The sequence below is a fragment of the Vespa crabro genome, chromosome 5, assembly GCF_910589235.1.
Source record: "Vespa crabro chromosome 5, iyVesCrab1.2, whole genome shotgun sequence".
In the NCBI taxonomy this organism is placed as follows: domain Eukaryota; kingdom Metazoa; phylum Arthropoda; class Insecta; order Hymenoptera; family Vespidae; genus Vespa; species Vespa crabro.
This window is the reverse complement of record NC_060959.1, coordinates 11,441,773-11,468,906: the sequence shown is the minus strand read 5'-3', so window position 1 is coordinate 11,468,906 and position 27,134 is coordinate 11,441,773. Positions and strand designations below refer to the sequence as shown.

At 41.6% G+C, this 27,134-nt stretch overlaps 1 protein-coding gene across 2 annotated transcripts in view; it reads left to right on the top strand.

Moving 5' to 3' along the window:
• Positions 1-27,134, top strand: part of LOC124424490 (dual specificity tyrosine-phosphorylation-regulated kinase mbk-2-like) — a 123,961-nt gene that overhangs the window by 17,218 nt on the left and 79,609 nt on the right. For both annotated transcript variants that reach the window (XM_046963623.1, XM_046963622.1), the window contains exon 2: positions 19,253-21,669. In XM_046963623.1, coding sequence (XP_046819579.1) covers positions 19,894-21,669 — 1,776 coding nt within the window. In that variant the 5' untranslated portion in view covers positions 19,253-19,893. The remainder of the gene's footprint in view (positions 1-19,252; positions 21,670-27,134) is intronic.

The following is a 27,134-nucleotide window of genomic DNA, read 5'->3' as shown; positions in this document are numbered from 1 at the left end:
TTTATTTAATTATCCAGAATATTCGCATATAATGGCTGATATATACGATATATAAAGTATTATTAAGGTTAAGTTATTCATAGACATTTCTTTTATTTTATTTTATTTTTACTCCACAGCAAGTATTGAAATACGTAGAGCCGTTGCGTTATACCCGACACGCATTCGTTTGGGCAGAAAACCAGTTTCCGTAGTGTTCGTAATTGGAGCCTGTTTCGCATCTCGCCGACACTCGTCACGTAATCATCATTGAATAATGAGACGCGGAAAAGAGTATACACTGTGTATTAAGCCGTTGGATTAGAAGAGGAGACCTGCCGGATGGCATCGTCCCCACGTCCTTTTAACTCGATCTTTTTGCTATTTGCGACGGCATTACCCGGAAGGCTTTCGCTTCTTCGTGTAGAATTTTACCTCGAGCGAATTCGTACGAGTATTGCCGAAACATAAATGTCATCGATTCTTCCGTCAACTCGTTCGATATCAACGGATACCTATTAGCGAAACAAGGACGTAGTAAAAGGAAAAAAAAAAAAAAAAGTTTCACACTCATCTGCAAGCATAGGCACATAAATAGGACGTGTGTAATGTTATGCGATGCGAATGCTCGAAGAGATTGAAAAAGTGTATCAAAGATCCATATACGTTTTAGCGATCGTTATACCAATTGAACGGCACATTTTCACAGATACTTATTTTCATCGCGTTTACAAGTTCGAGGGAAGGAATGTAATTATAGCGTTGAAAGAAAGTGCGGGGCCGGTCTTTTAATGACGGTTGTTTAAAAATAAAAACGCAAGGGAAGGTCGTTGACACTGGATCGTGACGAATCCGTGAATGTCGCATGAGACTCAACGGTGTGACCTTGGACCAGCGACAAAGTACGAGAACGACGGGTTCGTCGCTCTTACGTTGAATCACATCTTCGAGATCTAACGAATCACGTTCCTTTTGGTATACCGAGTTTTTGGAACGATCTCCGAGCGTTCGTCGCGCCAACATTTGAAATGCTCCTCACAAATGGCACGTAAATATAATTTCAATTCTCGCAGCCGCCAATCATCTTTTGACGTCTGTAATTCAGCGACTCTGTTACGCGTGGTCGCCTATCGTTAAGGTATGCTAATGGAATGCGTTTCGAGCTTCCTACAACGTCACCGTTCGAGCAGCAAGATCTCGTTCTCTCTTTGTACCTTCGGATCTCACTTGCTGCCACCTATGGATGCCTCGATCTCGATCATTTTGATAATTGCAAAAAGTGACGAGCGATAAGTACAGATCCGTAATGAAGCGATTGGCCATCCAAGTTGACTAGTCTTTCAATTGGAGCAGAACGTATTAACGAGTTAGATAAGAATGAATTTTTATTCTTAATCGGTTGACGGGATATTACTAGCGAGAAAATAGTACGAAGTCGATCTTTGGCAATCGTTCGTTCCCCTTTGTGCTTAACGAAGGAAGTCCTCAATGAAATCATTTGCTGCTCGACGCTACGATGTTCGGTATTTGTAACATTAGCTAATCGGGGTCGTCGACCGCGTTTTCTCGATATAATCGATGTCAACGGAGGAACGATTCGTCGTGAAAGTGGTGCATGATTTAATTATAATTTCAACCTTACGCAAGGAGTCTTGTTATTTGCAAATAATTCGTTTGCGTAATCGTCGAAAGGTTTTACGTTTGTTTGTTTTGTTTTTTTTTTTTCTTTTCTTTTCTTTTTTCTTACGCTATCGAGATAAGACGATCGAATAGAGGAGGAAAAAAAACTCATTAATAACGCATTAAAGTAATATAGATGGACAGAGTGTGAGAAATCTCGTTCGATCTTCGAGCGAGTGAAACGAAGCCGACGATTTAATGATAAATAAGGTGTAAAATTTTCAATTTCAAATCGTTGGAAGAAAATCGTTCGAGTTTCCGACGTAACAACGAATTTACCTAAACGTCTTTCAGTCGGTTAGTGCAATTACACGGAATCGCTCTTGAATCCTTCGGGCAAGCAATCTCGACAGTATACAACTGATGCCCCAAGCGCGGCAACCTGAATCTGGCCGAATAAAAAGCAGATACCGTTCTATAAATCATTCATTGACTGCACATTAGGCCGTTGCTATACCTACGGTCTCATGCATAAGTATGAAGATCTCTTTACTTCTCTTTCTCGATCATGAATCTTTTTTCTTCGCCTTTCGCTTTCTTTCTTTCCCTCCTATCTTTCTGTTCTTTTTTTGTTTCTTTTTTCTGTTTTTTTTTTTTTTTTTTTTTCTTTTTTTTGCTGAAACCGAGAAGAAAGTCATATGTTGCTGTCAAAAGCTAAATATAACTGGATGATTGATTTAAGTTTTAGCCTAGATTAATTATTTTTAATTATTCGTACCGTCTTTCCTTGAGAAATCTCCAAGGGAAACTTATGCGAATATTCTTTTGCGAAAAGGAAAAAGAAAAAAGGCTAAAAGTACTGCCAATTTCTGGCCTCGTATCTCAAGTACCTACTCGTAGCATTGAGATTGGGTAAAAGAGAGCAAGGGAAGTAAGTGAAGGAGAACAAAAGGCAGGGGGAGAAAGAGAGAAAACGGTAGTTATAGCCGAATGCATCTGACTAATCAGAGAGTGTGGTGTACGAGCAAATGGAATAGTAGGCCCTTAACAAAACGCGACAGTGATATACAGGCCGGAAAATTAAAAGAAGCGCACCGTGAAGCGATTCTCGTTGGGTTTATACATTTTAGACGCGCACGGCTTGACTCGCTTGACGTACGGAATGTTGATGCGCTTTTACAAAATTTCGTTATTTATAGGCCTATTCCCTTGTGCGCGCCTACCGAGCTCTTCTTCCTTATTATCCGCCAACGGGGACTCGTACAAAACGCGTTCATTCTTTATGTCTCCTTTAGCATTCACTTTTCCAGATCGAAAACTATTCCATCGAAAGAGAAGATCTCTCGGCCATGATTTTTGAACGCATCCACGGATATCATAAAGCCGACTTTTTTCTTTGAAAAATTCTTTTTTCTCTCGGTTTTCCATAACTTCTTTAGAATTTATGCCGAGGAAAGCGGCTCGACGTTTCGCAGGAAAATGAGTGCTAAATTTGCGGAATAGGCGAACCGTGCTGGAGCTTTGTAAATGAGAGCACAATACGAGAAACGCCGAGCGGAACGAGAGATCATTGAATGCAACGAGCGAGGAGGAACGTTTAAGTACGGTTTTTCTTTTCTTTCTTCCCTTACAAAAGAACCAGAGATGGTACAACAATGCACAAGCTCGCGAATTCTATCTACCGGAACATCCTCTGCTCGAACCAGGGACAACGTGTCTTCCGAGGAGCTTCAAGAACTGAAACGAGAGAGAGAGAGAGAGAGAGAGAGAGAGCGCGCATCACTCCAGCTATTTAATGAGTTGGACCCTATAGGGTCGGGTCACTGTGTCGCGAAAGCATTCGATATATCGCTAATTACGAGGAGATTAGAGTTTGATTTCGACGTAGCCGATTCTTCGCTATCGTCTGGCCTTTCGTAACAATAATCGAAGCGAGCTAACACGGAGACGTGACTAAACGTTGTTTCATTAACGTCAGACCTTTCTTTCTCTCACGCTGCCGTTTGATATAGTAATTCCTTTCGATGTGCTATGGAACGTGGGAGTGGAGAACGGGGCGTCGTCCTCTACCACCTTTCCTCTCTCCTCCCCATCTTCATCCTTTCTATCTTTCTACCTTCTCCTCCATCTCCTCCTCTTCTTCTTCTTCTTCTTCGTCGTCCTCTTCGTCTTCCTCTTTTACCTCCTCTCGTCCTTCTCTTCTGCACGGAGACCGAGACTCTATCCTATCTAGTCGTTGGCCAGTCATGGGTCAGCGAATCCCAGTTCCTAGTCACGAATCTGAATACCGGTGGGCGTGAGCTCCTTGAAGCGAACTTGCGTTTACGCGAGAGCAGGAAGTTCAATGTAAAAATGTATTGAAGAGATTATGCTCTCTCTCTCTCCCCCCCCCCCTTCCCTCCTCTCTTCTACCATTCGTCTCTGTTTTCTTCCTTTTCAGGTGAGAGATAAAGGGGCAAAAGGAACTGTTTCTTTCTTCCCGACATTTTAACGTTTTAACGCTTAACTACGCTAATCTTCTGGCGTCACGTAAGAGTAACTCTAGGGAGCTGGTATTATTGGTATTTACGTTAAGTAATATAAATGAATGGTATGGCTGGTCTCGGTCGATCGGTATACTTAAATTGATTCTTTCTTAGTTTTTCAAGAGCCTATTTAATTTACCAAAGGATGCGTATTAATTATTGGTAATATTGTTGCAATTTGTGAGAGCTTACGGCCTGGATACCGATAGCGTGTATACTGTTACTCGCTTGAGCTGTATCGAAAGCTGATGTTACTTCGATACTCGTGAGAGTGTATGGTCGACGTGTTTGCGGTATGCTATAAATGAAATTAATGTTTCGTGATACCGACCATCTTAACATTCAGACACTACGTAAAACTTTTGGTATTGTTTTCTCTCTTAATTTCTATTTCTTGAAATTTGTCTTATCTCCGGATCGCGTTCACATGCGGAATTAAATGAATTGTTATTATATCGCGTGGTACTTCTTCCTTTTTCTTTTTCTTTTTTTTCCGAATGGAAAAGAAAAAATCAAGATTTCTCCTTGGACGAGAAAATCGATCTGAAACAAAGGAGATGGTGCTCTCGCGAGCACCTAATATATATTCCATGTTCGACGAACGCTAATAATAATCGGCGTGTTTAAGCGAGCCGATTTTTAATAAGATTTCGCGCGTGACTTGGGCGAAACGATCGGCCTTAATGAACGTATGGAAAGCTATATCCTCACGAGCGAGACGGCATTCGAACGAACGAAGCTTCGGCTTATTTACTTCGACACGCTCGTGCTAAGACCCTCCATTTCTCTTTTTCACGTGTTCAACACCTTCCGCGAGTTTTCTTAACGTGAAAGATAAGCGTCACGATCGTTCGATTATTTCCACGAAATTTTCTTTTTAATTCACTCTCCTCTCTGATCGTTTTCGAAGCGAGATTTAAACGGGAAAAGTTTGCGAACGCATTAAAAGGAAATTCTATCCGATTCTTTATCCGATTACTATACGAATGATTCGCGTAATGAGCTTGAGAGATGGAAAACTCGTGAAAGACGCACGCGTACGCGTGGAGAGCCAGCACTAAGGAAAGATTTTAGATATTAGATTTGCGTTTGAGTCGCTCGTTAGATGCGGCATACGCACTATGCGTGTCTCCTACTCGCGATTCCGCCTCGACGATTACCGGTACAGTATACGACATCGACGGGAATACGTCTTAGGATTTTTTCCTTTTCTTTTCTCTTCTTTTTCTTTTCCGAAAAAAAAATTAAGCAAACGATCGATCGGTTCATAATCGTGACTGAAAATCTATCAACGAATCGCTTATTAGAATCCATACGCGATGATCGTTCCAAGATCGTGCGGCGTTATATATTTAGTCTTGGATCCGTATTTACGAAGAACACTGTACTTTCCTGTTTCTTTTTCTCTCATTTTTTCTTTTTCCGTAATACACGTGTCATGGTCATACACGCGTTTTACTGTATTTTAAAGGAACTCCGTGTTCCGGGATACGATCCTCGTGGCACAGCAGGAAATGTACTCTTCCTATCGCTAACGATTCGTTCAAAGATCGAAGATTAAAGAAAACTACATTATATTCCCGTTTGTAAGAGAAAACTTTCGAGATATAAGCGACCGATCTTTTTCTTTCAACTTTGCAGAGAGAACGCAACGAAAGTAAATGAAAGCCGACCGTGTCGATGATAACTAAACGTTCCAAGATGTCTGTACGGACTGTACCCGTATTATAAACCCCAACGTTCTTCCAGCCCAGACGAGAGACTCTATAACGCCTATAACCAACATAACTACCGCGACCACCGTACTTGCTAAGACTCGGATAGGAATACACGGTCTTGTATTATATAATACATAGACGTGCGAGCAGGTTTGCGTTGAAGGTAAAGTGGCGTATCACGAGCAGGTGTTGCCCCCAGGACGTATCATCAAGGGCTATCTATAAAGAACTTTTGTTCGACGCACGTCGGCCCGTACATATGACCTACCTACAATCTGGCTTCTGACGATTCTTCCTGAGTTATCTTTGCGATTAAATTACTCGAACGTACTTGGAAAATAAAGGTTTCCACCCTGTGTTCCATGGTCGTTCAATTTTAATTAAAAAGATTCTCCTGGCACGAGATCGATACAAAATACAGGGGAGATCGAAACGATCGAACGGAGATTGAATTTCTTCGGAGAATAAGATTTTTCGAATAAAGAATAAAGGAAGAAAAGAACATTCCTCGTCCTATTTAATTTCGCAATGAGAATACAACTATGGCGATATATATAAACGTTAATAGGAGCACCGAATTAAATAACACTGCGAGAAAATAAAGTAGATCGTGATCGTTGTTATCGTTGTTACGTTCGATTCACGAACGACGAGCATTCTGTGAGACGGGATTTGGCTGTCGAGGAAGGCTTAGTCCTCTCGGTACGAACATTAATACATCGGATAAGATTGTAAATTTCTTTTCTTTTCTCTTTTATTTTTTCTTTTTCTTTTTTGTAAATTCAAGAGCTAAATTGTAAAGAGCTTCGAGAATGTAAAAGAGGACAAGTGTATATCGAATCTTATCCGAGTTTAGTGTTCGTTGGTAAGAAAAGAGAGCGCGTTGAGCAGAGAAAAAGAAAAAAGGAAAAAAAAAGGGAGAAAGGCCATTGGTAAAGAGCGTAAGTGAAATAAAATTGGCAGGGCGTGCACCCTACCGGTGCACTGATAAAGGACTCCTACGCGAGTACGCGGTGAACAAGTCCAGTTTCGCCAATATATCGCAGCTTCCAAGGAGATAGCGCATAAGGCGCTATTTCACGTACAAATGCCCGTGGTGCACTTAATGCGTGCTCGGTGTATAGCTTCGAGAACGCCGCCTAACACCCACGCCTTAGTTCGGTCACCGAGCCTTATGCGGTAATACTATACCTATACCACCTATACTTTACTCGGTATTCTCTACCGAGGCACTATCTCTCCCTCTCTCCTTATTTTTCGTCTCTCTAGTAAGTACTTTTAGGATCTCATATCTTCCGCGCAAAGAAAACTACGAATTCCATGTATATAACAGTCCTTAGCGATACGACATTTTCATTCGGATATTTTTCAAATAGCTTTACAGGAGAGTATAAATAAAGAATCTTTTTTAAATACGACAAAACTATTTATTATCCACGAAATGTGATTTACGTAAGATATTAACGAACAAATAAGAAACATTAAGGTATAATCAAAAGAATGATCTTTGTAATCTTGTAAAAGTTTTTTTATCTCATTCGTTTCTATCTCTAGGAGAATAGAGATAAGGAGTCGTTCATGTCGTTCGGTTCTACATAATCTTGCCCGAGTCTTCGTCATCTTACGGGTGTAAATTGCTCGAGCAAAGAGATACGAGTTCCGTCCTTTCTACGTTTGCTCGATGAACTTTGCATATCTCGGGATACCGTATCGTTTCTTCCAAGAATCTCCTCAACTTCCGGAAACTTTGAATGCTCGTGGAACACCCGGTATGTGGCGATAGGTAGAGTTCTAAGTACAGTGATCGTCGTGCCGTACGTACTGCGGCACAGTAGATACGTGTACCGCACGGATACGGATAGGAAGATGGAGAAAGAGAGAGAGAGAGAGAGAGAGAGGGAGGGAGAGTGAGACAGTGGAGAGGGGCGGGAGGAAAGAGAGAAAGAGAAAACGTATACGAGGACGAAGAGCTCGCACGGCGGCAATGACCCAAGACTGGCCTTGCGTTTCTTTCATCTTTCCGCCTTCTCCGAATTACATTCGATTAGAACGTCTCGATACAACCAATTCTGCCGTGAAACAGACTTCGATGATGATCGCCGTATAAACTAGCAGGTACCTACGCCTCGTTCAGGAATGCGCTTCTGTTCGTTATCTTCGGCAATTGGAATATCTTTGAGAACCTAACCAAAGTCGCACTTTAATAATATCATCCTATAAATCCAATCGTTTTTATTATTTGTCCGATAGGAGCAGGATAATTAATAGATAAATATAATGAAAGAAAAAAAATATATCTTTCGACATATTTTATAGATTCTTATTGGAACTAATGGCGAGTACTTTAATAACATTGAGATATATTTTATCGACATTCGAATATGCTATGCTACTTAATTAAAACATCATTGAAACTTATTTCTAATTCGTAAATACGGAATTGCCGATCGTGTAATCTCGTTACGATAGAGGAATGATCGAAAAGCTCGAAGCCAAGTACGAGGGAGATGTGCCACTTTTAGAATCGATATAATCCAATATAATTGCAAATGCTAGGGAGAAACGGTAGTTATCGAAGATTCTCGTTTCGTTCTACTATGAATTACGATTTAATGAAAGCTCGAATAGACATACGTGTTCTTAGGTTCCAAACGATCTGCCTGAATGAACCGCTACCTCGGGGTCTTTGGGGGTCAAGAAGATACCAATCTCGATTTATGGCTCGTATAATAAACCTTCTTATGACAAATGATGCGTTCGTTAAGTAGCAGACATTGCGACAATCTCTACGATTAATATCTAATTTCAAACCTCGAGTAGTTGTTACCTTTCGCGCGTACGATCAGATACATACGTGTATCACGTTGATAGAATAATTCCTAATTCATTATTCATTCGCGTCTCTGTTCCCGTCATCTTTAGCAACAAAATTGTCGGAAAATATTTCATCTGCTTTCCCGGGTTTTATACATATATGTATATATGCACATATATACACAATAAGTATGTATGTACGTGCGTGCGGGTATATATATATACATATATATATATATATATATATATATATATATATATATATATATATATATATAGGTACATGTGTACATAGTACGTTAAATGTTGCATACACACGTCATAGGTATATCGAGAAATCGATTAACAATGGCATTATACGAGCTTGAAAGTTCGATAGGACTTGTATTCGTTCGCCCTTTACATTATATCAATAAATCGGACCGGTCTTAGAACGAACCATTGAATGCACCAAAGGGGAACGTTAAACGTACTCTCTTTCATTAGCTATTAATACATTTTTCAAGGCATGCTCGTACTCATTCCGCACAAGTTTATGTTTACCATCGAGAACTTGTATAATTAAGTAGGTATGCAACGGACTATATTACTTATGTTACGTATCGTTGCTTAAAAGCAGCTATTGTGATTTAAATGCAGCGAGATGTGAAACGATACTCTAGACGGTTCTTCTTTTTCTCTCTCTCCCTTTCTTCCCCTTCCTTTTAAAACTTAGTTCCTTTGTGCATAAAATGCAGCAGACGTAGCTTCTTAGTCGCGTACGTTAATTTTGTTTGCTACTGGTAACGCGAGTGGGTACATAAATACTCTTGGAACGAAGTTGTGCCTGGCACGTCCCGCGAACTTGGATTAAAATTGATCGATCAAAATCCACGGAGAGTGGCCGTCACCGTAGTAACGATTTAAGTGAGTAATTTGCACCGCGAGGTCGTTGAAACCTTCAGCCCTGCTCTTACGCTTCTCGCACATTGAATGGAACTCGCTGCCGTTGCTGCCTGCTGCTGCTAGTAGTTGCTGCTGTTTCTGGCTGCTGCAACCTCGAGAGCGTGGGCTGCTTGAGTTCGCAGACAATGGTCGACCAGTTAGGTCATTACTGTCTTTTTCTTTCTCTTTCTCTCTCTCCTCTCCCCCGCCCCCTCTTTCTCTCTCTCTCTTTCTCTCTTGCCATCGTCAGCAACGTTCCTTGCGAGCTGTCAAACTCTCTCGACCTACTCATTACGGGTAAATTAGTAGACAACACCGACGATAACTATGTATTTGTGAGAAACGAAAACGTGTAATATTCTTCTATGTGCCTTACATACGATCGCAACATTTTTTCGAATCGATCTATTTTCTACGGCCATTGCATCGACTTTGTTAAGCTTTCGTTTCTTCGAGATAACGAAGTACTCTTGTGCATACAAAGTGATTTAATAATTACGGAAACTGACTATAATTAATTGCATTCGAACAAACTGTGTCTCGATTGAACGTTTCACTTTCGATTTCCACGAGATCGTTAACTCCCGCGACTTTCTATAAATATCTACGTAACGTTTAATCAAAATCAAGTGATTTTCTGGCAAAAAAGATGTACACGCTCGTACACGCGATAATAGCTTTGGACAAAGGTTCTTTCTTTTTAAGCTGAACAGCCGCGTTTAAACACGGTTGTGTGTACTGTTTGCGTGGGAAGGTATTAGACGACGACAAACGATGAACGAGTATCAACGCGATTATCTAATCGTCGATCGTCAATCGTAGGAACGAAAGCCAAGTACAATACTTGTGTAGTTTGGCGCGCGTGCTTACATATGTATGTACAAGTATCCACACTTTGCCATTTTGTTCGTTAACTCTCGCCAGATTATTAAGGTCATCGTCTTCCTCCTCCTCCTCCTCCTCCTCCACTTGCTTCTCCTCCTCTTCTTCTTCTGCTTCTTATTATTATTATCGTCATTACTTTTTCTACCACGACGTCGTTCGCGCATCAATCAGCGCAAGAGGCCAATCGTCATTAATTGCCATATGGCTGGGTACTAGAGCGAGATTTCAAAATAATAGCGCTTTCCTTTGTTGTCCTCGTCGTTCGTTAGCATCAGCAACGGCGGTAACAGCGTAATTCGCGGTCGCTGAAATAATGACAATTTGTCACTCGGCTCGAATAAACGCGTCGAATGAAAGCTGGCTCGCACACACGAGCGATAAGGATAATGCATTGCGTTTATTCTCGGCACGTGCGCATTATTGCCCTCTTTCTTCTCATCTTTTGTCTCCCTTATTCTCCCCCCCCTCTCTCTCTCTTTTTTTATTTCCCAAAGTTTATTATATTTAATGATACCATTATGTTATTGTTTCGTATCGATAAAGCCTACGTTTTTCTACAATCAATTATCTTCTTTTCTTCCTTCTCTCTCTCTCTCTCACTCTCTCGCTTTTTTATCGTTATTTGCCTTATCCGACGTACAGTTTTTGTTTGGGTCCATCATCGCAATGGCTACCAACAGTCACGACTCTCACGTGCGAATTCGAATCGGCAGCGATATAATTAACACGCCAATCAGTAAGCAAGCATCAGCAAGCACTCTCACGTTTCTCAACATCGCTTAATGACCGTCGTTGTTATGTATATGTCCATTCTATATGCCACCGGGTACGAGACGACGAGCCTCGGCGCATTAAACGATTTCGATTTATAACGGCGTTAATTACGTAAAATTTTACGCTTTCCCTAACCACGACACGCGCCGTACCTTATCTCATTCTCTTTTTTTATTTTTCGTTTAACGATCGATGCGTTTATAAAGCCTTCTGAACTGTTTAAAAGAGTTTTCGAAGGTCGTAATCTTATAATATTTTCAAATAAAAATTCAATTCCAATTAATAGCAAGTTTTAGACACGCAGCAGTAAATATAATTATGAAAATCCGTTTGATTTGTACGATTAAAAGATTTCTCTGCGTGATATTGAGCGAGAATCGCGAGCAATCAAATTTCTATATGGTTTCTAATCGCTTTAAACGGCGTATATCCTTTGCTAGCAGTACACTTGAAAGACCGCAAAGAGTTTTATACTTTTATAGGACGCTTTGAATAATCTACCACGCACGAGTTTCAACGATTTGTTCGATCTCTCTCTCTTTCTCTTTCTCTACTCGTACGTACCTATATACGTGTAGATACATGGTAAAGTGCACTGGTGTACCTTCATTATTCACCGCGCCGGTATTTTTAGAAAGAGTTTGCGTTGAAGCTGTAGAGAGACTATATTTGTGTAGGTTAGTGTATTTGTAGGATAATAAAATAAGGGATAATAAAATCACGACGGATCTTTTATGGCAAGAAAAAGAAAAAGAAAAAAGAAAAGAAAATGGAAAAAGTAATTATTGTAGGATGCAAGGACGCGTTAATTAAGCTGCGCGAAAATAATGCGTAAGAAAAGACGTAGAAACGTGCGTGCAATGCAGCGACCATTTAAAACTGAATTTCGCAAGCTCGACGACACTCAAGTTGCATTTTAGGAGAGAATTCAAAGATTGTCGCATAGAATTACGGGGTTAAATTCAACATGTCCTTTTTCGACGCTTTCAAACGAGAAGACGGAGAAGAAGCCTTCGGAAGTTTTCTACGGGGCTTTATAACGGGTGGTATATTACGCTCTGCTTACGAAGATTTCTAATCACGGCTTACTGCCTTTCAACGACCCTAATGGCCACGTTAGTATTAAGCAAGTGTTTACTGCGCCCGGCTTTTTCGACGAATTCATGAGAGAAAGCGTACTCGAGGATGCGCTTTCTAAAACGAGCACGAAAAACGATATAACAATTTATCGTTTTAATCCGAATTTTTGTGCGATAGGAAAATATAAATAAAAGTCGATCGCTTTTAGTGGGTCGATGGACTTGGGTTAGATGCAACGATCTGTGCGATCGATACTCGTCGAATTTGAATTGCTAATTAACTGGATTCCTGAACGCATAGTTCCGTCAAACCAACTCACTTTATATTTTCTCTCGGTAGTTTGCGCTAAGCTTAGAGAGTATTAAATATTCGAGAAAGGTTTATAAATTGAGTTAAATTCGAAATTCGTTTGATGGACTTTTCAAAAAAGCACGCCTATCATATTGACAACAAATTCCAATGGATAATACCCATGGTGTATCTCTTTTAAATATGATATATATGCTGCCATAGGTGACACTTTATCGATTACTCTCGACATATAGGATATAGATATATATATATATATATATATATACACCTCTCGTATCCCGCAATGCCGTACCGTTCTATAATTCGTTTAATTAAATTCTTTGGGCTGATACGATACGCGCTGTGAAATTAGATGGTACAAAAGAGACGGACAGTCAATTATCGAGCTTTGTTTGCTGTTAACGAGAGAGATACGATGAATATCATCCTCGATCGGACGTATCGATAGATATCGCCGCGGCGAGATTTAGATGCATCGCGTTTTCCTTTCTATCGCTCTATTCTATCCCGAGCCGGGATATAAATAAAGGAATGGAAAGGTGTATACGCGCGTGTATACAAATCATGCGGTCATAGAAGGCAATTATTGGATTCTCGAGAACGAACGGAGACTCGTATGAGGATCGATAGTTTAACGAGTTCATCGTATAACGAATCTATACTATAGTAACGTATCTCAAGCACCCTTTTCACTGGCCAACGATTTATTTAATTCTATTTCTATTCCCGAAGGTCCCGTGGTTGGTCTCTGTGCAAATACGCTGGCAAACGCGAGCGTCCGTAAAATACGTATGAGCGTAGATAGACATGTAAACATTTGTATATAATGGATTACGATTCGTTGGAATTTCACGTGTAATTCTCGTCGGAGAGAATTGTCGGTGTGTCGGTGATACATCACCGCGTGTTCGCGGTTCGTATCGATTTCGCGAACGGCAAGTATTTTCTTCTTTTGTCGAGGACGTTTACCCCGCGAGGACGTTTACGACGCGTCGTCGTCGTCGTCGTCGTCGTCGTCGTCGTCGTCGTAGTCGTTCGCTAGAGCGCGCGGAACGGAAAGGAGGGTTAGAATCGTGGAGGGTAGAACGGGCTGTATGATATAGAATGGCAGTAAGACTCGAACGGAGGTCAAAGTACTCCCTCTGTTAAAAATCCATTAGTAAGCATGTAGAAGTTATATGCTGAAATAAAAAAAAAGATTGGTGAAGAAGGGTGAGAATAGGAGGGGATCGTATTCGCTTAGGGACTCGTCGATTTTACTTAATTACAACCTACGTAATTACGTTATTGCGCCTGTCCTCGTACACGAGCAGAGCAGTATTGAATATTCGTACTTTGGCGAGAGAGAGAGAGAGAGAGAGGGGGGGGGGGAAGAGAGAGAGAGAGAGAGGAGAAGGAGGAAGGGAGAATACGCAGATCACGTCGCGATCGAAGATAAATGTCTATGTCTTTGGGGTAGGGGATGGGGGAATAAAAAAACTAGAACCCCCTTAATTATTTTCCAAGATGGCTGACTGCGCGTCTCAGCGAGCACTCGTTTATATTGTTCGTCGATTAATATAACACGAGATTAATCGCGATTGAATCTCGATTGAAAGGAAAATGTTCTTTTTAAAATCGAAGTTGCTTGCAAATTCCTTTTTTTCTTTTTTTTTTTGGTCTAGAATAAATAAAAGTAGAAACGATTTACGGTCACTGTGACTTTGATACTCGAAAAATTTCAATTTATGGAAAAGGCATAAGATGCCTTTTAAGAACATTTCTAAGTAACAGCCGTTATACTAATTAAACTCGTATATCTTGGGCGCGGTGGACCGGGAACGTAGCTGTTATGATTATGCAATTTCGAGATTAAAAGTACGAATACGTTAGAACACGGATAATTAGTTTTATATTTAGAAGGATAAACGTGTGCCATGTGACCCCATCGTCAAGACGTATCATGACGGACTCTTTCCCACAGTGCTATTATGGCATTGTTTCGTTGCTTACCCATCTCGAGATTTTTGAAGCGGTCCGATATATAATGAGCGGCACACATTTTCCACGATTCAATTCATCTATTATATGTCTGTTGCCTAATTTTCAAGAGAACACGTCGGTATCTTACTACCGATTATATAATTAAAATCTTCTTCTCTCGTATAATATTAATTATAGCGATTCGAAGAGGAATACGATAATCGAATGCGAACTAATTCTAATGACTAGATAAAGGATAATTTACTAATTAACGACGATACAGAGTATATATATCGCTTATAAAGATAATTGATTAAAATTCTAATAATTGCTTATTAGAAGATTCGTACGCTTATTAAAATGACTAATAATCGGTTGAAGACGGGACTGATTTTGTACAAGCATTCGTCATGAAAATGAGACTCGCGTGATAGGACTATCCCAGGAAAAGTTGTCCCTACGTATTATAGATTATTTCCAAAGATCGATCTTAAAAGCGCCATCCTCGTAAAGTTCTTCACCATAATCGTCTTACCACATTCTACTTGCACGCTCTTCGTCCCTATAGTTTACCCGTTTCAACATGGCTCGTTCGTTCCGCTTTCCGTACTAGTTATCGTTATTGTTCCTAATTACCTCGGCATACCAAGAAGCGATTATCGTTCGGTCGGAAACTTTGAGCCGAAGCGTACCAATGCTCTTGAGAGAATCTCGCATGGCCCAAGTCGCGTCTTTAATCCGTCGCTTTCTTCTTTTCTCTCGAAATTCTTATAATTGAGATTCGTCGTCTTATCGTATATAAGGAGCTTCGCTAACGATATTAAAGCATTGATAAATATTATACGACACATTTTCTCATATCGAATAAAAAGGATGGAAATATGTTCGATGTGTTCCTCGTTCTCACGTCTAGTTGCGTGTCACGTTGAGCTTATAACGCATGTGTATCTCGTAAGGGTGTCGAATAAAAAGTTTATTACGGGACGTGATCGGCGTTGTTTCATTGCGTGATTGTAATCAGAGAATTCGGCTCGTTCTTTATGGTTCTCCGTCGTTGGTCGATAACACTGACTCACACGGTTTGTTCGCTTCCGCTTTTTCTTTATTTTCGTACGGGATATCGTTCGAAGCTTTCGCATGTTGCCTCTTCGAAGAACCGATAACTCAGATCTTTCTATATATTATATATTTAAATATTCCTCTTCCGTAGTTGAAACCTTTTAAATAATTAAAGCTCTCAACGAGTAGCAATAATCATTGCGAATAAAACAGAACGACTAGGTTACGAGACAGACGATTAATAATCGATGCCTCATCGTATATCATTTGTATAGATTTATCCAGTTTAGATTTAAACGAAGGATCGAAGTCGCTTTCTCGCATCGATCATCGATAATCTTTCTCGATTAAAACAATTTCTGCTCGAACGATTATCGCCTTATCTTTCGATCCTCTCCTACGATATCACGTAACAGCGTCGCCTTTCATAATTAATTAATCCACTAGGTAGCTAAGCTGACTTACGAAGAAAACGAATATAACGAGAAGGAAAAGGGGAAGAGCTTTCAAATTTCTTTCACAATAAATCTTAAGCAATGCGCGTAGGAATCGCGTCGTTTGTTGTTCGTCCGTGTTTATTACGTACTACCCTCCGTGCAATTAGTTACGGCCGAAGATTCCGTGCAATTACGTTAACCGGGTTGGCTCGAACTATCCAGAGCGCAAATGCTAGATTACGTTGGCATTCCTATACGCGGAGTGGAAGAGGAAAAAGAGGAGGAGAGGGAGGGACTGCGTTTTCGCTTATGTTAGTCGGTTGCTGGAAATCTCGCGCGCGCTTGTGTATGTGTAGGAACGAAACAATGCGAGGTGAGAGTTTGGCGAGTCGCGTATAAGGCGGTCGCGTCGATACATGCATATGCATGAACCTTCCTCCTCCTGATATCCTTCTCTCTCTCTCTCTCCCTCTCATCGAAGTGCATCGACTGACTCGTTAAAATGAGTCAGGCTTTTTATTTCAAACGAGCCGATCCACCTCCTTGATTTTTTTATTCCGTTCGATAGGAACGAACTCGAATAGGTAGTACGATGCCGTGTCTAGAGAGTTCGTTCGAATCTCATTTGCTGCGCTACGAAGCAGGCTCGAAACGATCTCGGAAGAAACCTATTGGAATTGATTCGATCAAGAGGATTGCACTTTGTATCGCCTATATCGCCTAGCGGCGTATGAAATACCTAACGATATCTAATTGCTATCTTTACGGACGGAATCGAAATACGTTTTGCTCCGAGATCCCTCCTGGTATCTCATTACACATCATTATTGTTGCAACAGACGATAGATTTCGCAATAACGCAGTGAACTTTTATTCGCACGAACGGCCTTGCCTTTTGCATTAACAGAGCGACACGGGCAAAAGTTGTTGCTGCGTGTGGGTGTCACTCACTTTTCCCGCCTTGAAAAACCCTTTCACTGTGTTCCACTGTGGTAAGACGCGTAATAGACGCGCGGGAGACAAACGTAAACTCCGAGAAATCTTGCGAGTCGTGCGACCGGTCTCGTAACTTTAACGTAACGATAGAAAACTGACGAGCCTCTAGCATTGTCCTTGTAAATCGGAAAGAATGCGGGAGATTCACGACCGAAGGAAAGAGTAAAAAAGGAAAGGGGAAAGGAAGGAGACGTCGCGTCGATCTTAGAAACTTGTAAAGCCCCCACCTTTAACTACCCTACATCCCATCATACGGCAAGAACGAAGGATTTTCTAATCGCCACGTGCCAACGAACGAACGAACGAACGAACGTTTCAATTTCTTCGATCGAAGAAGAGACCCATTGAAATCTTTTAGGTGAGTCATCTTTCGCTTTATCTCGGCTGTAGACGATTAACAATTGATCGTGTTTCATGACAGATTTGGTAACGTTTAACGATAGTTTTAACGAGCTCTGTTGCAATACGTTTTTCCCTTTAAAAAGACAAGGAGATATATTAACAACAACATGACTTACGAGTATATCGACGAGCCTTAATTAATTAATTAATTAATTAATTAACGGAGGAAAGTTTCAAGTAACACTCGAGATGCACTGCGCGCCGATCTCTCTGTGAGCTACAGGACAACGAGTGCCAATGTACGAGTTTATTGAGAGATAAGAAAGAAGAGAGAGAGAGAGAGAAAGAGAGCAAGAGAGCTCGCGTGCTTCGACGAAGCTTGAAAATTTCTTTCCACGAATACGTCGGGGATCTTCGAAGAAATGACCTGCATGGGAAGTCCCATTAGGAATGTTAATTACGTTAATTACGGTCCAGACTCGGTTAATTAGGAAATAATTATGTCCATTTATTAATATCTCAACAGTCACGAAGCAGCAATGACTATTAAACTTTGTCCTGTATATGTGTAACACACTTATACGCCTCCGTATATATCTATAATAGTTTTGACGACAGCGTATATTTCTTAAGAATGATGTATTATCGACTCTGTCACTCCTTATTCCTATACCACGATTCCTGAGCTTCTTTTTAATATATACTCATTCGTTGGTCCTAAGTTTAAAGCATGACGATACCGTTTCGCTCTAATTTAACGCTAAGTTTTCATTTTCTCGCGAGTCATTGTAGACAAGCAGCAATGTCAACAGTAGCGGCAGCAACAACAACGGCAGCAACAACAGCAGTAGCAGCATTCCTCCCCGATCTTTAATTCCACTTTCATTTCCCGCTCGAGAATTTTTCCGAAAGAGCTCGCATTTAACGTGTAGTTTAGACCCCGTAAATTTCCCGCTTCCTTTTGCATTTTGCCAGAGAATCCGCTTAAAATCATCTTTCGTTAGAACGATTTTGAGTGAGGGATTAATCGAAGATGAGAGAGAGAGAGCGAGAGAAGATTGTGCAATCTCTCTTTCTCACCGTCTTCCTTTTTCTCTCTCTCTCTCTCTCTTTCTCTTTGTTTTACACGTTAGAAACAGATTGAATTTTTCTTATCAGAGCTCTCGCGTCAGTAGACATCTGGAAGCGCGGTCTTTGGCTTTGACCACAGAACGTCCTTCATTCTTCACCGATCTCTAACGCGTATCGCCTCATGCTCTTCCATCATCATATCCATCTCCATCTACCTTTGCTTCCCTCTCGCTGCGGAGAACCGCGGAAATCGTATTATCATCGTCTCTCGTGGCACTCACGTGAGAACAGAATTCAAATGGACGATCAAGCCTATATACATCGTATCCCGGAGTGCTATCACCCCAAACCCCCCTCATTCGATGATTTCATATATATATATATATATATATATATATATATATATATATATGTGGGGTATAGGGTGGTTGAAAGAAAGATTTAAGGGTTTCGAAATCACGTGATACTAAATAAACAAAAAATAAATAAAAAAATATGAAAGTAGGACGTTTTTTATTCAATTTGGAGTTACTGTCACGTCTTTCGAGATTCTTAACTTTTATTTTCGCACCCTCCATTAAGCCCCTACCCTCCCTTCGTAGTAGTCTCCCCCCTGCTTTTACATGCCGTTCGGTAAGCTTCGCCATTCTTTTTTTATTTTTATTTTTTTTGTTTTTGTTTTTCTTAGTCACATTTTCTTTTCCATTTTTTAAGTTGCCGTCTGTCCCTACCCTGTTCCTACTTTCTGTTCCAGATTTCGTACGACCCGACGTCGTACGTAAGAAACAGGAAGAACGCGTTCGCCATCGAGGATGACGTAGCCCGAGGGTTACTTATCGACGAGTCAGACGTCGAGGATGCACGTGAGAATAGTATCAAGAGCGGACGAAGAGAAGGAAAAAGGAAGGAAGAGAAGGACATCAGGTCGTTCTATTGAAGAAACTGCATTTGCTCGGTTCTTCTCGTCGTGGTTGTCGTTGGATATTTTCAACGAGGCAACGACCGATAAAGACACTGCCAGGGTAACGAACAGCACCAGTCGTGCCCACCTGAGTCGTCCGTTAAGTCGCATCCGTCGTCATAACTTTGCGTCTTTCGTTCTTCTTCTCACTTTTCCTCCCATTCTGTAGACATCGGAAACGGTTACGGACTCTAGACTTTCCCTGCACTTGTTTCTCTTTCTTCTCTTTTTGCACAGAATCTGTTCTCTTTCTCTCTCTCTCTCTCTCTCTCTCTCTCTCTCTCTCTCTATCTCTCTGTCTTTCTCTATCAATCTATCTGTCTCTTTCTCTTTCTCTTTCTCTCTCTTTCCGTTTTACCGGCTTCTACTCTCGCGTACGCGTTGGAAGATCAAAGAGCTAAGAAGAAGAAGAAGAAGAAGAGAAAAGAGGAAAGATGTTAGGCGTGAGTCAGCCGAGCAATCCGCCCTCGAGCTTGCGTCACTCCGCGAGCTTCTCCTGTCTGCAAAGGAGCACCGTCGGCGAGGGCCATCGTGCTAGAACCTCGACATTGTTGCAACAGCCGAGCCTGCAGCTTACTAACGGCCACCATCATCATCACCATCACCACCATTCTCAGCATCATCACCATCAGTACTCGTCCGGGCAGAGTGGCTCGTCGCTTCAACAGCCGAGTAACAACGGTCAACAGCAACAACAGCAACAACAGCAGCAGCAGCATCAGCAACAACAACGAGGGGTCGAGGCCGATGCGATTCAAGAGAGCAACGATTACGGTTTCGTAAGGATCAGGCCTCGTTTGCGAAGCACCAACGCTACGATCTATCACGAGGAGGAGGTGGCAGCGGCTAAGAGCGCTTTTAGAGATCGAGACGCGTCAGCTTTCAGCGATCGCGAGTGCGAGTCCTCGAGCTTTCGCGAATTATTGAAGACGAAGGATCGAGAGCAATCGCCAAAGAGCGGAGGCTCCTCAAAGAATCAGAATCCGTTGAAGGGTGCCCTGATATTGTTCACGTCCACCTCATCTTGGTGGAAAGCGAGGCAGCGAGAGGAACAGCTGAACGGCGTTGGTGGGTCCTCGAGTTCGGTTACCACCTCGATCTTGCCTTCGTCCGAGCGAAAGTGGTCGAGCACCTCGATGGCGTCACCCTCGAACGAGAGAAAGTGGCCGCCCTCGATGACGTCGCCCACGATGGGTGAACGGAAGTGGTCCGTCGGTAACAATGCCTCGTTGACGTCACCGAGCAACGAGAGGAAGTGGACCAGGTCCTCGGTCTCTTCTAGCTCGACGAATGTCCTCGCTGCCAGCACCGGAGGACAATCTCAGCCGCAACAACAGGATAGGAAATGGCGCTCCCTAGGTGCCCTTCTTAGAGCTCCCACAGTTGGCGGAGGAAGTGGTACTTCCTCGCACGCGAGCGCTTCGCTTCAGAATTCATTTTCTCACAACATGAGCGTCTCGATGATCGAGAGCAGCACGGCCGAGCGTTCTAGAGAGGAGCCACGTGGCTCGGCTTGCAAATCCTCCTCTACGAGATACCAACAGCCGAGCTCGTACTCGGCTCGCGTATCCCGAGTCACCAGAGATATATACAGAGAGAACGGCGAGTTCTCGCAGGCTGCCAGGACCAAGGTCAGTCGTAGATTGTATCAGGAACCACCTATCGAGGCTGCCGGCAATGCGACGTCTACCGATCGAGAGATCATCGAGGATACCGGGAGACACTCGCTCGCGAGACACCATCAGTTCAAGGACGAGTGCAGAGCTAGAACGAATCGCGAGAGCTTTTGTAGAATCGATCAGACTACCGAAACTCGTACTACCGGAACCGGCACGACGACTACCTCGTCCTCGACCACCAGATCGAGCAGGGCTCAGAGTTTCTATCTCCTGGATGATTTTTTGAAGCCGCAACCTCAGCAGAACAAGTGCATGTTGAATCTTTACTTATCCTCCCCGTATTCGAAGTCGGTCGAAACGAAGAGAGCATCGCAAGGAAACGTTACCACGAACATAACACCTCCGAGACGTCACAATTCGAGTTCGGATAGTCTCGAAGTTGCTACCAGTCCTTTGCCGCCTCCTGTACCGCCGCCGCCACCACAGCTAAGTGCTAGGGAAAGAGAGAGAGGTGAAAATTTCAAGGAGAAGGAGGTGTGTCCATGCAACATGTGCTGGGCTTCGTTGCAGCAGAGATCGTTCGCGGAAGAGGTAAGTCCTTCGTTCGCGAAGGAAGGTCGTTCGCTTATGAGACTCTTCTTCTTCTTCTTCTTCTACTTCTACTTCTACTACTACCACTTTCTTCAGGATTTCTCACGAAATAAACATATATATACATATATATATATATATATATATGTGTATATAGAAAGCGATCGAAGCGGAAAGTTTCAAGAGTTTGCCTTAATCGTTGTGGCTTCCGTTGATCACGAATGGATTCAGAGAAAAAACGACGTCGTCGGTCTTGGCTCGTGACCGATAATGGAACAATGAGTCGTAACTACGATGGAGACTCGTGAACCCGGCCTATAAATCTGTTATTCTTTCGAACCAAAGAAAACGCGCGAGGAACGTTATTACGAGCGACCTATTCGCTTTCTTACGGAATAAATAGCTAGGTGGAACTTTAAATCCCTCTGGTAGAAAGAACAGAGAAAGATGGCGATAGAGAGAAGAAGATTTCGTCGATCGTGTAATATCGTTTGGTAACGGGAGATCGACTCTCTCGTTATCGACTTCTTGACCCCTTCGGTAAGAAACGCCTGAGCTTTTCTTCTACCACGAACGGAGAAGGATTCCTCCAGGACTTTTCCATTCTACGAATTCGAAAAATACTCGTCTCCAGTTTCCTATCGTAACCGTCTACACGATTAACGCGATATTTTCTTCATTTCGATGGATCTAAAAATTTGAATAATCTTTTCATTAAGTTTTATCGAAAGGATCCACGATCAAAATTCCAAACAAATCTTTATTGGCGACATTTCGAAATATTACAAATCCTCGACATTTTATCAACCTGTTTATCGCCAGAAGTTTCATTATTTCACCAAAATTCTCTCTCTTCCTCTCTATTTCTGTAATTAATCAACATTTTCTTAACTTATTTCTTTATAAATCTAAACAGCAGACTCCGAGCAGATAGTTAAATAAATAGAATCGAACTATGATGGACGGGTAAATATACCGTAGGATTAACGTCGTCTAACGCAGAGTTAACATACAAACATTGATCGCTGTGCAAAATTTATATGTGATCATAGATGTGGTTTGGGAATTGTACTTTTGACGTGTAGTTGAAGGAAGAAGAGAGAGAGAGAGAGAGAGAGAGAGAGAGAGAGAGAGAGAGAGAGAGAGAAAATATCGAGACGTAGGTGACATTAAACAGTGGCCGAGGTTCGACCGCGTCTCGTTTAATTACTGCTCGTTAAGTATATAATGCGCGGTCGGATAAAAAGCCGGTATTACGAGGTTGCAAAGTTGTAATTAGTTATCGGCTATCGAACCGATGCTCCGTTACTGCCGGTTCTCTCGAATCGAAACAAGAGATGATCATCCAAGAGGAACAAGTAGGAAATAGAAGGTAGCTTCTTTCGATATCGTCTTAGAAATAATCGAACGTTCGGCATTAATTAAAATCTTTCGTAAGATAGATCTTTTAGATATCTAGTCGTCCGGTTATCGTTTCGGTAGAAATTCGAAGGAAATAGATGGAGATGGAAATGGCTAGCATGTGCCATTGGGGACTTTGAACAATTTCTTAAAAAGCCAAAAATGAGAGAGAGAGAGAGGGAGAGGGAGAGGGAGGGGGAAAGGTTTTCCGATTGAATAGAGTCGTCGAAAAGAGGATGAGTCGGAGCAAGGATCGGCCACGTTTTGGCTCCCTCGCTCCCACGCGACGTAGTCAGCTGAGACTTATGGTCGAAGATAAGTGGAAGCACGTGCTCGTGGAATATCCACTGTTTGAACTGCCTCATTTCTCTCTCTCTCTCTCTCTCCCCCTCTCCCTCCCTCTTTCTCTCTTTCTTTCTCTCTTTCTCCACCCTAGGGATAATGCATCGAACGAAGCCTGTTATTCTTAGGACGTCGGGGAGGAAACTGACTCTTGCCGTAGGAAGTCGTATTTCTATCCATCCAGTATCTTTGCTCTATTATTAGTAGTCACTGCCACGTAGGTAGACGGTTAAACTGGATTTCCGTTCGATTTTAAAGACTGCCGCATCGTCATGCCCGCCGGCGTTTCTATTTCTTTCCTTCATTCCAGTTAAAGTATATCTCTCTTTTTTATCCTAAATTTTTTAACAAATCTCAAACACATACTGCCTGAGACTTATTTATCTTACGATCTTTTCGATATACGTAGAACTCAGGAATTTTATGTGCCAAGGGAATCCGAAATATTTCATCTCTGTGTGCTTTCAAAATTGATTTGAATCGACGATATTTCAATAGCATCCTCGCGCGTGCTTTAGAAACAGCCTCCGTAGAGCGAATGAAACGATCGCAATACCCCCCGCTTTTATCGATGATAACTATCTTCTTACGTCTAATCTCATTAATTTTTCTTTTTTATTCCTTTTTCTTTTCATCCTCTTTTTCTTCTCTTTCTTTTCGGAAAATAAAAGCGACCTAGGTGAGGGACGCGTGACCTACGCATCCGGTACCCCGAAGAAGCATTTTCACCGGGCCGTTGAAAGGCATGCAGATTACTACTAATTTGCCGTCTGCTACAGCAAATTACTGGTAATTTTTTCTTCGCCGTTAAGAGTGTGGCGTTAAATTTGTATGATTGCGAATATGTGGCGAGAGGAGGAGAGAAAAAAAAGCGAACGACGCCCCTTATACTTTAAACAGTATATCTTCTTTCTTTCTCTCTATCTATCTTTCTATCTATCTATCTATCTTCCTCTCACCTTGATTACGGGTTCCACGGAAATACTTACAGTGTGATTAAGTTGCGCGTAGACGAGTCGCGATGAAAAACAAGAGTGAAAATTATAACGCGTATCTATCCTTTGGTTTTATTACAACAGAGGATAAGGTAGGTCGTTTTCGAAAGAAAAAAAATCATTAATGATTGATCGTCGATCTCGATTATTCGGCATATAAAGTCAATGCGATTTTAGAGATTTTTCCAACATAGATTTTTCGCAGTTCGCGTTCGAAAATTCTTCCCATAGGAGGAATAATAACGCATTGGCTCTCGTGACGGCCAATAAAGTTGCAACCGAGCACCAATGAGAATTCCTATTCAATGACTTCGAGAATTGAGAGAGAGAGAGAGAGAGAGAGAGAGAGGGAGCTCGAATCGATTCCGCATCCCGTATTCGCTGCTTTCGAACGGTGCTGTATACACGTTGTGAGAGAAAATGAAAAAGAGAAAGAACACGGCACTTCAGGTCTAAGCGTATATCGGATCATAATATTCTCGTGTAGGAGTTATCCTTGCGTGAATTTCTTTACGCGCTTACGTCGCTCTACGTCTAGGCGCGCAAACGCGTATAACGTTCTGACAGAATGAATGGATTCTCCACGAATATAGATAGCAGTCTCGTTGAATTATTATTGAGAATGATATAGCATGGAATTTACGTACAACGACTAGGGAAAAAAAAAAAAAAAAGAAAACTTGGATTTTTGCCTAGATGTTTTTTTTTTATAAAACTTGTACAATTTTTCTTGGTATTTCGAATAATTTCAATGGTATATACCTATAGTGCTCCTATATAGAACATTTCTACAATTTCCAAAAATTTCCTTAAGAATTCTTTTATCGCGTTTACGTAGATAAAAGGTAAAGCTCGAGTATCTCCTCTGACATTTTTCTTCGTTTCGATCTTATCCGACGTAATAAAGTTTATCGGACCTTCGTGATCTCACCTCGATTTTTCGTGCGATAATACTTAAAGACTCGTTAAAACGACGTCGATCCTTTAAAAGGCAGTCCGCGCTCAATCCAGGCTACGATCGTACTTAATAATCTTACAGAAAGCAAAGAGGCGTAGAAAGAAAATGGAAGTTGGAAAAATGGCGTCCGAAGGATTAAAAGACGAGTTTATCCTCGAGCCGTCTTTCGCCGCTAACCCACGGCAACCCATAATTAATCGGAGATAAGATCGAAGCTTCTCCATCTTTTTTATTTCTCTCTTCTTCTCTTTCTCTCTTTTGATTTTCTATGTAAATTCTATATTTGTTTGAGTCTTTCGGCGATTCTCTCGCGTCGATTATATGAGGTTATTGATCCAAAATGAATATCGGAAGAGGAAAAAGAAAAATAGATTTTGATCGTTTGCTCTTTTAAAGATCGACGTTACGTCTCTCTTTCTCTCTCTCTCTCTCTCTCGCTCTCTCTTTTTTTCGTCGTCATGCAAGAGAAGAGAGATTTCTGTCGAGCAAATATAAGTCACGAGCTGATCTTGAAGCGTCCTGTAGGGATAGGACGAGAAAGAGAGCGAGAGAGAGGGAGAGAGAGAAAGGAAGAGAAAGAGAGAGAGAGAGAGAGAGAGAGAGAAAGACAGGACCGTATAAGATGGAAGGCAAGAGATAGACCCCTGACGGGGATATCTCACTGTGAGATCTTCAAACCGGCCATGTCTGTCGGTGCGTCGAACCAGGGTGATTTATCATTATTGAAATACGGGCCATTTGAGCCATCGTTGCCCATTCTATGCCTTTTGCACGACAGTACGACGTTACCTTCGATTCCGAAGGGGAAGTCGCTCTTTTGTGTTCTTCTTCTTCTTCTTCTTCTTCTCCTCCTTTTCCTTTTACTTCTTCCTTTTATTCCATCTTTCTCTCTCTCTTTCTCTCCCTTGCACCGTTTTCTTTGCGCCTGATTCCGTAAGAATCGGGCTCAGCGATCACGCTTCTACTTCTCCTTATTCTTTATTCTTCTTCTCCTTTTTCTTCTTCTTCTTCTTCTCATTTTCATTCCCTCTTTACCCTCCTCTCTTTTCTCGCGAAGGATTATCAAACCTGCGTCGCTTTAAATCACTCGCTTTACGTGGCACGTTGCTCTCGGTCCAACTTTGGCCGATGCAAAGCCGCGTCTTGTTTTGGTTATAAAGCGAAATTCTTCTTCCTCTTCTTCTTTTTCTTCTTCTCCTCCTCCTCCTCCTTTCTTCGCTCTATCATATTTTCTTATCCAATCGAAATTTATTTCATCCGTATATTTTATTTATTTATTTATTTATTTATTTTTTTTTTTTTTAATTATTCCTTGGCATAACTTTGTCGCAGAGAAATAATTTATCTTGAAGATAAATTGATCGAAATATTCGAAAAAAGTTTAGAAAACGTAGGAATCGACTAGGTTTCAATATAAATTAGATTTAATCCGAGGCAGGTTCGTGAGAGAGGGCTGAGGACGTAAACGAAACACAGAACCCCTGTGTTTCCTACTCGGTGCATATAAACATATTTTTCTTTTACTTCGTTCTCACGAACACAAATTTCCTGCGTCAACGCGGACGGTGGTCGGAGCAGGCATTTTAGTACAAAACCGGCTCCATGAAGCACGTGGCATTATTTTATGATGAAGAAGATAAGGGACAGGCACGTTCCAACTTGATTTCACGTTGCTATCTACGTGGTCGAAGGATATCGAAAATTTACTTTTCGTCCTAAACAAACCAACCGTGGAAAGAAATATGGTTTGTTCATAAGGGCGTCCTGCA